This window comes from Lates calcarifer, linkage group LG5 (assembly GCF_001640805.2).
Source record: "Lates calcarifer isolate ASB-BC8 linkage group LG5, TLL_Latcal_v3, whole genome shotgun sequence".
Classification (NCBI taxonomy): domain Eukaryota; kingdom Metazoa; phylum Chordata; class Actinopteri; family Centropomidae; genus Lates; species Lates calcarifer.
The window spans coordinates 15,270,708-15,283,246 of NC_066837.1; the positions used below are offsets into that span (position 1 = coordinate 15,270,708).

Here is a 12,539-nt window from a genome sequence, read left to right on the forward strand (position 1 = left end):
AAAACATTTCAATAAAAACAGTCATAAGAAAATGTGATGGCTCTGTTGAACAATTAGCTGGCTACAGGAGATGAGAGAAGAAAATGGGGAAAGGCCAGGGAAGAAGGGAAAGAGCCTTTCTATGTATGAGTCTGGTGACAGGTGGCTTTTAGTCCAGCTGTTGTCCACACTACACACACACACACACACACACACACACACACACACAGCTCTGATCCTTCAACCTCAGCCCAGCAGGAGTCATCATACCACCACTGGAATAATACAGAGGATATGTGCTTGAGGAGGATTTTTCTTTTACCCCTCCAACTCCAACCTTCACCTCTGTCTTAAATTATCATCTCACCCCCCGCTCTCTCTCAGAATCCATTAAGGTTAAACCCCCCTTATCACCACTGCAGCCCACCATTACCCTTCCCCTCCCTGCTGAGACGCCAAGGAGAATCTGCCACAAATAAATGCCCATCAGCTGCAACACTGTCAGGGCTAAGTGGCATCTTGTCTTGGAATAGGGAGGAGGAGAGGGGAGCCCTCAGACTGCTCTGTTTCATTCTGTTCAGATGTTGCAGGCAATGATCATCATTATTTAGTCATTCAGTCAGTCATAACAATCACACTCCTACAGCCATTGCTGCCATAACAATGATCATCCACCATTTTGAGAATCAAAGCTAATCTATTATCCTTCACTGGGGGAATAACTTCACTTCAGAACAACACAGAACGTCCACATTCCTGTAGTTTAATCACCCTAAGTTTGAATTTTCAAGGATAAAATACATCCTAGTTTTGACAATATTCAAGTGCAGTACTGTTACATAAAAATGCTGAAAACACAGCTGTCTGTACATGAGCACTGAGCCAAGTCAACATAAGAATGCAAAAAGGGAGCTTGAGACCTTTGACACCTTTCACCTCTCGTTTTATTGGTAAATGCTTAGAAACACTGTCACTAAGCCAAACTATCACCATCAATTTCTGTACAAAAGAGGAGTAAAGACGAGAAGATGAACAGAAGGATGATGACAGAGTGTAAAACACACCACTGCTCCATCAAACTGCCGAATGTTTCTTTAAAAAAACAGAACATTTGATGTCAACAAAGTCTGAAAAAAGAAAATCAACTTCACTCATCTGTCTCCATAATCACAGGCATGTTACTCTCAGCAGAAATTATTTATTTTGCTCCGTTTACATTGTCAGTAAAAATCTTACAGACATACTGTGAAAAAAACAGAAAAGCACAGATAAGAAATAAAAGCAGACACTTCATATAACCATGTAAAAACTCCATGATGGAAGAACTGTAAACACGTGTACATAAAAAAAACAATGACAGTAAATTAGTAATGCTCTGCTTATTTATGTTATTTAATCAAGTTTTGCACCTCCAGGGGAGAATAACATCATGACATAAATATGGTAATAAGCAGCCAGAAGGTATACTGTAAATACATTTCATTTACACACACATTCATCTCGAGAGGATTGACGTGGATCCTATTTAGCTTAATAATTATGAAAAGTGGAAGTAAAACAGAAATATTCTACATAACACAAGACAGAGTGTAAAGGATCCTGGCATGTAATGCTCATAAATTGAATGTAACATGTACTCTAGAGATTGCAAGCTGGCCTAAGGACAATTTCAAATATTTATAAAGAGTAATGAAGGACTGAGCACTAATGCTAAGAATCTCTGCATCAGTCCACAATTATTCTTTACTCTTGGATGCGGAAAGAGGTGTTAAGTCGCTGACACAAAACGGCCAGTGCCCATCGACTTGCACAGGAAGTGATACTGACGGAAAAGTGCGTTATTTTTAGATACTGGATGTGGAGAGAATGTCCTCCACCAGGTGCTTGTAAACCCAAGCATCTCCCTTCAGCCTCTGGCGGCGGACACCGACGACCTCTGGCCTTTGCAGCAGGCACACCTCCAGCTCAAATGCCATCGTCACCTTCCCAAAGTCGCCCCAGGTCTGACACTTCAGGGTATACCTGAATGCAGGGCAAAGACAAAACAAGTACAGAAACATTAAGATTTGATTGAAGACTGAGACGTCTGGTCAGAAAAAGGGAAAGATAAGACGAGTGATTACAGGTATGTGCTCTTACCCTTTCTGTGTGAAGTCGACATTTTTCTCTGGCAGGATAGAGAGGATCTGGTTAAGCACCTGGTCTGGGTTTGTCTGACTTGTCAAAGTCACATTGTATTGTGCCTACAGGAAAAATGTGGAATACAGAATATTTGACAATTAATTGAGTCAGCAATCAAGCAAAAATATGAAAAATCCTCAGGTACCAGCTTTTCCGTTTTATACCACTACAACTTAAAGATCTTAAAGAAGTTTTGAATACCTGATCAGACAATTTCAAGACATAAAGTTGTCTTTCTGAAACCTTATTCAGACATTTTAGACTAAATAATACATCCATTAATCAATGGATCGATGAAGTCTGTGACCTCTACATGCACATACCTTGATCTTGCGTGGGCCGTCACGCAGGGCTCGTCTCTTGCTGGGAGTGAGCATGGTGATCACTTTATCCAGGCCTCTCTCCAGAGAACCAAACATCTTTCCCCCTCTCTTCTTCTTCCCGCTGTCTCCCGTAACAGCCATGTCCAAAGACCGAGACCTGTGGAGCAAATGATGTGTCACATTCGATCTAAGTCGCCCTCACCTGTCCCACTAGCTCACATGTTTTTTAAAGAACTTTGGAAATAAAAACATTTCTTTCTGATTATTTTGGTGACTCCCTGATTCGAATTGACTTGTAATAAATGAGTAAGGCTGCTGCTGGAGAAGTATTGCATTTTTGGAATCACAATTGTGGTTTACTCACACACCCTTCCCTACATTTGACTTCCTTTCTTTCCCCTGAGAGCCTTAACCTACCCTGCAGGCTACTCACCGTCTCTCAGGACTGAAGGCCAGTATTTCAATATTTGCAGGCTCCTTGTTCTCTGCTTTTCTCTTCTTGTTGTGTTCTTTAGAGACACCGCCCCCACCTACAAGTCACACAGGATTACAAATGATTTTTTCCAACCTCAGCATCTTTTAAGAGGAAATAAAAAGGGAAAAATATGGGATGAGATTAAATGTACAAAATTATGGGCACAGCCCTTTGCTCTTATGCATGGAACTAGCTGGCTTTCACACTGGAGCTGTGAACACAAAGGCTTTGGTGTACACAAAGACAAGTAGTCTGACACGCAGACACACGCAGACACACACAGACACACACAGAGCTAGGCTTTAGTGGCAAGAGAACACATGTCACTACAGCCCACGTGGGACAGTGAGCAGAGGAAAGAGACAGCTACACCTGTCACAGCACACGCCTAGGGACAGACGCACACAGACCACAGTGCGTGCGTGCATGCGTGTGTGGACAAGTATGTCAGAGGCACCATGTCTGCACTGTAGCTTAGAGAACAGGCGGCTGTGAAGAGAGCAGGAGGGTTTAACACCAACTAGGATGGCAGTAGCAGCGGCGCTTGAGCCATGCTTGCGGCCGAGTTTATAGTGGAAACTAATGAGGCTGGACGTCTGAGCAGTGAATTCACTTTGACAAATAATTAAGACTTTAATGATTCTCCATTCATATTAGTGTCCTTCATTTAAGATAAGTGAAAAGAATTAGCTCTCCTGATAATAACCTCACCTTTGAGTTGACAGTGATAAGTGTGCGTGTGAGTAAATGTGCGTCTGTGTCCATTTTCAGTGGCGTAATGACAGCTAAATCATAGAAATATGAATGGCTTTGGGATAAAAACAGGCCCAATAAATGAGTTTATTACCAGAAGACAATTTACTTGCAAATGTGTGGCATGTGGATGTGGCACTTGTGATTATGAGAGCTGCATGAGACTGAGAGAGAGGGACAGATAAATGAAAAAGACCAATGCAGAGAGGGGCAATTGGCCAATGCAAATAATCTAATAGAGATTGTACTTCAAGCTGCTCTTTTGTTTGGAACAAAAACAATTAGAGTATACAAATAAATTGCGTGATTAACTGAAACTACAGTCAGTTTGTTGAAAAACCAAACGATTCTTACCTGTGGGCGTGACTGCATTAGTTTTGCTGTTACTTGCGTTAGCATTTTGATTGGGTGTGGTCAACACATTCTTGTTGGGCCGTGCATTCTTCTTACTGGACACCGGAGTTCGAGGAGGAGGCAACGCAAAAATGTCGACATCTTTCTCCTGAACAGCAATATTCTCCTTGTTCTCACAGGTCCGTTCTCTGTCCCTCCTCTCCTGGCGATGCTGTGCAGTCGTTCGTCCCCTCTCTGGAGTCGGGCTGTAAGCGAATCGTTTCTCTACAGATGGAGATGCCTGTCTCTTTAGGAGGAAGTGAAATGTGGCATGAGTACATTTATCCAAATGCGAACCTATTAATATAAGGACACAGAACACACCAAAGCATATACTCATCTTAACATCCACATACTGTGTCTTTGGTGTTTGCACTTCCATCTGGCCGACCTCTGACCCCCTGGGGTGTGTGTTGTGTGACTGAAACCCATGGACAATCATCAATGTAGTCTGAGCCAAAGTCCAAAGAACCCACAATCACAGCGTCTTCATCCTCGCTAAAATGAAGGGCTTCCCTCGTCTGAAAGCGAGAGAGAAAATAAGAAAAAGACAACCAGACAAAAAGATCCACAACAACACTCCGTACTGGGAAACAGTAGGTGTGCAAGGTTCAGGGTATAGGTATAAAGAACAAGCCAGAACAGCTGTACATCCAGTGACCAGGAGAGAGAGAAGAGCATTGTGGGAGTTGTGGTCCCTGAGTCTGACCTGTATTCCCTGGTGTAGAGGAGAGCAGGAATCCTCACAGACAGTTGGTGCGGGGCGCAGGCGGACAGGCTTCCCCCTCTGTTTCTTTGACAGCAGCAGCAGGTAGGTAGCTGTGGTGTGGTCATACCGCCACTGTGAGAGTTCAGACATGTTAGGTTGTATATCTAATAGAAACTATGTAAAACATTATATTTACACATAAAACAAGTGTCACCATCAAAAACAGAACTATATGAACTGATGAGGAACTAATCACCATGGTAAACACCAATGGTAACACTGATGATAGAAATGTGCATACAGAGCGGCACACACCTCCTTCACCAGCGCTGTGGTGCTCTCTCTCGATCGCTTCATGTTGACTGCCATCTCAGTGATACAGTCCTCATCTATGTGGCCAAGCTACCAAAAAAAAAAAAAAAAAAAAAAAAACCCAGACTGTTCACAGAAAATCCAAGACAGACACTTCTTATGTATGTTCTACCAAATAATGCTGATATTGAAGATTGTGGTGCTGCTTCAAGTAAAGTTCTTCACTGGAGCAAATTTACAGTTTGAAACTATGAGAAACATGCTGAAGCAAAATAAGGAGTATTCTAACTATACATAGCTGTAGACAGGAAAAAGCTGCTTAAGTGTTTGTAGTTGTAAAATTCTGTTTATATGTTTATGAAACATTCCTAACACAGGTTATAGGCATGTGTTTGTACGAGCGTACTGGCTGCCTGCTGTACCACTCCACAGGGCTGTTGTAGTCTTTCATCACCCAGGGATGGTCAAGCAGCTGTCGAACTGTAAGACGCCGCTTGGGGTCCACCTACAGGATACACACAGAAACTACAACTCAATATGCAACAGACTACACACTCTACAGCCTGTCATATTGTACATGATGTACAAAACAGGAATAGCAATCGTATTCCGAATAAATAAAATATTTTTCACCTTTATTGTAAGTTTTAATTCATTTTTTCCCTCATTCTGTTATTTTGAATTCATGTTACAAATATACAACTGAATTCTTCTAGGGTTCAAGCAGAACCACAGTGTAATAACGCTTTCAACTTGTGGACTGAGTTTTCTAGACAACAGTGAAAAACTGTGGAGACCAAGGTGCTGAGTGGACAACAGAGAAAAACATATAAAGAAGGAAAGTGAATGACTGAAAATGTACCTGCATCATCTGGTTGAGGAGGAGGACACTACCTGGAGAGAGCCACCGGGGGTTGTCGTATTTACCTCTCTAAAGATATTAGGACAAGCACAAACACATTATGAAACAGAAATACAGTAGAAACAAACTTTTTTTTTCAGTTTAAGGATTTGCTTAGTTGGTAAGATTTCAACAGTGAATACAGGGAGGGGAAAATGTCATTAACACAGAGGGTCTCTTACTGTAATCTTCCTGTAGAGGACCATGCAGTTGTCGTCATCGAAAGGCAGGTATCCACAGAGCAGAGCGAACAGCAGCACCCCCATACTCCACACATCAGCCTGGAGGTTACACATCACACAGCAATATTTCAACTTCAAGTGTTACAACCCGGATTTCACAGCTCAGTTCCACTGAGTCATGCACCAGCGAATGTGGTCAGGACACCATGAAAAAGCAGAATTGTGGAACAGGCAGGTAATCATCAACCTTAGTGAAAAAAAATTACGTTTTGCAGGTTTAGATGAGGACAAGTATTGAAATTGCAACCCTGATGGTTCTAAAAGTTGTAAACAGCGTATACATCTCTCACCTCCGAACCAATATATGCTTTTCCCTGGATGAGTTCAGGAGCAGCGTACGCAGGGCTCCCGCAGCACGTCATCAGCTCATAACCCAGACCACCCTAAAAGAAAGACAACAGCATGATAGCCAGACCACACAAAATACATGTGCATGCAGTGTTTGTATTCAGTAACTTTCTCTCTTATACCCTGTAGATCACAGACATAGAAACAAACTAGACTGTGATAGTGTTTCCCCAGTATAAAATCTATTTGGGTGACTGACTGAATAGATTTGTCTCTATATAAGGAGATGGGAGGTATTTTTGTGTGGAACTTCTGCTCCTTTCACATTAGTTGCACCAATAACCTACAGGCTAAATATTTGTGGGACAGGGGATGTGATGTTGTACCTTAGGTTTGGCACAAAGGCCAAAGTCTATGAGCTTCAAGTTGTGGTCTTCATCAATCAACAGGTTTTCCTAAAGTTCAGACAGACAAACATTCACTTTACATTCATAAAACCACAGAAAAGTAGATGCATTTTATTGCATGTTCTCTTAATCACTCATGCATTTTTACCGGTTTTAGATCTCTGTGTGCATATCCCTGGCTGTGGACGTAGGCCATCGCAGATACAATCTGTCTGAAAAACACTCTGGTCTCCTCCTCTGACAGACGGTCCTTTGCTATGATGTAATCAAACAGTTCGCCACCTACACAGTACTGAGAGGAGAGAGGGACACAGAGGAGCCAAATGAATGAATATGACATTATCACATCTACACTCAAAGAAATTCTCTACATGTATGTGCACTTACCTCAAGCACCATAAAGATCTGGGTGGAGGTCTCTATGACCTGGTAAAGACGACAGATGTGCTGATGACTGAGGTTCTTCATGGCCTCAATCTCCACTTTCACACGAGGCAAGTCATCCTGAAGGGAGAGAGAACACAGAAAAACATTAATTTTATGCTATTTATGTCTGGCTTGTTCTGTCTTTTCTACTGTGTGGATTTTAAGTCACTGTATTATTTTATGTTATGTTAAACAGAAAATAAAGGAAAACTCTGAAATGTTATGAATTGTTATAGACAATCACCACAGTCTCTAAAACTGAGGCATTCTGCTCATCTTTTTATATGATTGTAAACATCTGGGATTTTGGCTGCTGGTTGGAAAAAGTTAACAATTTAAACCTTAGTCTGGACATCTATCCTTTTGGGTTGTGGTGATTTATTACAGTAATTGTTGACATTTTATAAAGTTAAGACTATGTACTGATGTATGACAGATGTTTTATAAACTTGACTATCTAAATTGGTTATTAATAATGCAAATAAGTGGTAGATGAAATGGTGACTCACCCCTAGATCTTTCTTATTCATGATTTTAATGGCGACCTTCTCTCCTGTCTGGATGTGTCGACCCAGCTTGACTTTAGCAAAGCCTCCTGAAAAACACACAAGGTTCACAACTCACGCCGTAGAGAATATGACACTGTCAAAGCTGTAAAATAATCATTAATGTCGAAGTCACCTGAGCCGATAGTCTCATAGACCTCATAGTATCTGTAGAGCTCGTCGGCTCCGCGGTGCTCCGTCCTTTCCACAGGCATCCTCCCTGTTTCAGCCGCACCACGATAAGACCTCCCTGCGGCCAGAGAAAACGGTTTAAAGCAGCAGTGTTAGCGCTCAACTCACTAAAAACACTGAGCTACACTGGAAAACTCCATTTGTTTTCAACATTAACATTAGATAGTACTCTGCCTGTCTCACATTTTCTGGCTAGCTAGCTCAACCGATGCAGAGCGTTTGCCAACAAAAGCCGTTAATACTACTAAAAGTAACAAAAGCATCCTTAGTAAAAGCGGTGTTACTACGACTTAACTCACTGACGTTACCTGAGTTTGTCTGAAAACGGGAGAGTGAGAAGATAAAATCAGTTAACCATATGGGGAAGACCTCTGACAGAGATGTTTTGTTACAGAAGTTTGAATTTCGCACGTTGACGTTGACTGCATTTCCTGTTTCCGGTTGATGCCTCGTCCGCCCCCTTCTGGTCAATAATAGTTACTGCAGCCATTAAAACAAAACAGCACCGATGTGTGGTGAAATTCTCTTTAACTATCAAAAGTCAAAGTATGCATATAAACAAGCTCACCTCTGTCACTGTTATATTATTATGTGTATGTATGTGTACTGTATTGATTATTATGATTACTTTATCAATTTATCAGCAGTAGTTTGATTTTGCTGGTGGTCAAGGTAGAGTAGGTTTTACATTTTTATATACTGTTGGTTAGTGTAATAACTGTAAAACAAACATTATCTTTTATATGCTAGTAATTAAATAAATAATGTGTTTAATGTGATAATGTGTAAAAAGTATATTTGCCCCTGAGGTAGATGATTAGAGGTATGAAACAGTATAAAATAGAGATACATACTGTGAGTAAAGTACAGGTAGTTTATGTCAGAATACTGTTTAAGTACAGTAATTTAGTAACAATAATTAGATATTCTCAACCACCACAAGAACAAAAAATAAGAATCAAATAGGGTTCATTATTGAAGCACATACATAAGTTCAGCGGTAAAGACTCCATTGACACTGGTCTATAAAGGCAATATAGTCAGACTAGTCACCCTTTACCATATTTTTGTCTTTACCACATATGGCTAACATCAAGAAAAGAAGCAAACATATGAATGCTCAACCACTAATAGGAAATTTGAGGGCCTTCTTATGCTGTGGAGGACTTGGCATAGTTTGAGTGAGGTCCATTTGTCTCTTTGGAGGTGCATTAATCACCAGATCTCAACCCAAATGAGCAGCTATGAGAGATTTTGGACGTGTTAGACAGTGCTCTCCAACTCCATCATCAAAATACCAAATGATTGAACATGGTCTCCAGTATAGACCACACATCCGTATGCACACAAATAACATATCCATCCATTATCTATACGCATTTATGCTCTGCAAGCAGGGTACTGTACATTCCGGATAGACAGACAGTCATACCTATAGGCAGTCACCAATTTCCCTAACCTGCATTGCACTGGACATACATGTACTTTCTAAATTCACCCTCAGTGCAACATTATATGACTAGGCTTGTTAAAAATGAAATGCCACACAGAATAATCAGTCTACCACCTGGCGCATGGATGGTAACACCTTCCTGAAAGGTAGCAGTTAGCTGAAAGATTTACCTGCAAAACATACTTTCATGTGCAGGAGGTATACACAACCTGTGGGATGGAAGGCATCCTGTGTGTTGTAATGTGTAAACTGTTCTTCTTGACCCAGTAGGTATGCGGTTGCAGTAGCTGACCAGAGAGGTGTATTTACGGTGTCAGTAGGTGTGTGTGTCTTCACCTGCAATGATCTCAAGCCTGTAATTAGGTAAAGGTGAGAGGTGAGTGCAGAGGCCACATTTTAACAGACCTCTGCCTACATGTCAGCCATCTGTACAAAACCACTCTCACTGTTGCAGTTTTCCTGTTGCTCTGTAAATGCCACAGTAACTCTTTCTCTCTTCCATCAAATACATTGGCAAGGGACAACTTACTGCACCTGTTCTTGTCAATTAGAGACAGATTAGCTCAAAACTAAAGAATATCCAATAAGCAGCAAGACGTCGTGCTTTTAAGGTCACACAACAGGCCATCCCAGTCAAGCATTAGCCTGTAAAATGTAAGAAAGACAGGTTTATGGAGTGAAAATACTACATCCTGACACTCAGCCAACATGGACAGACAACTGTGGAGGAATTTCAGTGATTGACCAGCAGGTCGTCTTGTGTTTCTCATGGTCGTTAGGGAAGGAATTGGTCGTTAGGGAAGTAACTGGTGGTTAGGGGATGACCAGGTGTCAGCGGGATTGACAGAACCCCTCATTTGTGTTTCTGGGGCAGCTGGCCAGGCCAGGACAGAGGGGACATCAAACAACCCACAGCTGGAGGAAAGAGAGGGGAAGGCGAGCGTGAGGAGAGAAGAAATTGGAAAGGAAGAAAGGGAGGGAAGCTGAGAAGAAAGGAAAATCAATAGTATGGGAATGAAAGAGAGAGAAATCTTTCATTTCAGTGGTGAGCTAATTTTCCATTGACTGTATTGTTCAGTCTCAGTGTCTTTTACCATTTTGTCTTCTTTTCTTCTTTGTTTTTTGTGGCCACTGTGGCCAGTTAGGACACACACACACACACACACACACACACACACACACACACAATTACTAACAATACAGAGAAACACTGACTAAAACATATTTTAAATAGCCACATATGGTTGACTCTCAGGAAAACAACAGAAAGAAATTAGAACTTTTTCAGGCCACATTTTTAAACAAACCTGTCAGTAAGGGCTTTTTGATTCCCAAATCTGCATGAGCTCACAATTTTACTGCACATTAAAACATACTTTCAATGTACTGTAACATACTGTAAGCCAGTGGGTGTTCCCCCCTCTGGGTCCTTTTATAAGATGCAACTCAAGAGAGATGCTTTTTTTTTTTCTTCAGGAATAAAAAAAAGTAAATGGTTGTAATGCTTTTGAGGGCAAGTTCTGTTACAGTCGATGGATTTAACAGACAGCACGGTCATGGAAGGCCTGAGGGATTGCCAGCTAACTTTTGCATGTACAAACCTCAGTACTGAACCATACTGTAGCAGTCCGACATCTTCACCTTTTTTAGCTAAATCCCAATAGCTGCAAAAGATGATTACCACATCATCTTTACAAAATGCTGCAGTAGTAGTGTTTTCAGTTTGGGAAAGCATAATTGTATCTCTGTACTGCCTGTGTTTATGGCCCTATGTTTTTACATGTCACTGTTTGCGCAGACTTGTGCATTAAGGAGCTGCTGTGACGCTTCCAGACGCTCTCAGGGGCTCACAGCCTGTGTGAGTAATCAGACATGGCAGCTATTAAGCTGTCACAGTGGAAAACAGACGTTGTAGCCCTAACAGCGCCTGTCTTGCGCAGAATTCCCAGTATTCCCTGACAGACTTTTGGAGGCTCCCAGAATGCCTGTGTCATAGCTCTGTGACTACCGGGTATTCACTGTAGGGGACCGGCGTCTTCGATCTGGCTGTGTGCCAGAGAGGGGGTGAAAGGAAAAAGAAAGGAGCAGGCATGTATGAGATGTACAACATGTGTGCACAAGTTTATGCTATAATAACAGTTTGCGTTGTTTTCACATTTTGTGCATCTGAGGTCAAAGGGCGCGGTGCCAAATACTCACAGGGGGGAGACAGACACAGACAGAGGAAACGATATACTGGCGTCATCTCTCTCCATGCTGCTTCCAGCATCCTTATGAGGCTTCACAGAGCTTCGCAGAGCTGTCTTTCCAACTTGATCGATTCACAGTGTACTACGAACATTGCATCATCATGCTTTATCCACACATATGTGGCTCGTATATCTTTGTAGAGTCCACACACAAACATAGGCACCCATGCAAACACACACACACACATGCAATCACAATGAAAAAGGAGGATCTTACAGAAGTTGTGAAATTCTCAGTCCTTGCAATTTCACACCCATGTTGTGAACAGCTGTGGTGTGGATCAGCTGGCAATCTGGGGGAAAAATTCTTTTTCAGAGTTTAATTGCGGTTTCTGCCATTCCACACAAGCACAAAACAGGTAGGAAAAACATATTGTCTCCGCTCCATCCCTCTAAGTTTCTCCACACTGCGACATTAAGATACAGTCGACAGTTAAAGTAGTTTCTGATATTTACAGCTCCCTTCTCTCCTCGCTCCCAGACATAAAACAGTGGAAAGTTAAAGAGCCAGGCAAACTACACTACATTGTGTGTTTACAGGGCTAAAACAGTCGTGTGCCCAGAACTAAAACATTCAGCCAGGGGAATATATTGCACCCATATGTGTTTGAACTTCTCCAGTTCATTTATGTCCATGCAAATATGACCATAACCCCTCAAGATGAAGACGCTGGGAGTGTGTCACTGTGGAGTTTTGATCCCTGGCCAGTG

At 41.7% G+C, this 12,539-nt stretch overlaps 1 protein-coding gene across 1 annotated transcript; it reads right to left on the reverse strand.

Moving 5' to 3' along the window:
* Nucleotides 1–1,157: 1,157 nt before the first annotated feature.
* melk (maternal embryonic leucine zipper kinase) lies at nucleotides 1,158–8,597 on the reverse strand. The gene is made up of 18 exons (XM_018695795.2): nucleotides 8,435–8,597; nucleotides 8,071–8,184; nucleotides 7,899–7,984; nucleotides 7,351–7,467; nucleotides 7,112–7,255; nucleotides 6,943–7,011; nucleotides 6,559–6,651; nucleotides 6,209–6,307; nucleotides 5,988–6,056; nucleotides 5,532–5,630; nucleotides 5,129–5,215; nucleotides 4,814–4,945; nucleotides 4,461–4,625; nucleotides 4,066–4,351; nucleotides 2,917–3,013; nucleotides 2,484–2,640; nucleotides 2,119–2,222; nucleotides 1,158–2,001 (listed from the first exon to the last, which is right to left on the reverse strand). The coding sequence occupies exons 2-18, from the start codon at nucleotides 8,147–8,149 to the stop codon at nucleotides 1,824–1,826; spliced, it is 2,061 nt and encodes a 686-aa protein (XP_018551311.1). The 5' UTR covers nucleotides 8,150–8,184; nucleotides 8,435–8,597; the 3' UTR covers nucleotides 1,158–1,823.
* Nucleotides 8,598–12,539: the final 3,942 nt, after the last annotated feature.

Excerpts from the sequence above, each read along its gene's own strand:
- melk (XM_018695795.2), bottom strand. The coding sequence starts at position 8,149 with ATGCCTGTGGAAAGGACGGAGCACCGCGGAGCCGACGAGCTCTACAGA. Across the intron at positions 5,216-5,531 it reads AGTGGTACAGCAGGCAGCCA|CTTGGCCACATAGATGAGGA; the intron begins GTACGCTCGTAC and ends TTTTTTTGGTAG. Across the intron at positions 2,641-2,916 it reads GCCTTCAGTCCTGAGAGACG|GTCTCGGTCTTTGGACATGG; the intron begins GTGAGTAGCCTG and ends TTTGCTCCACAG.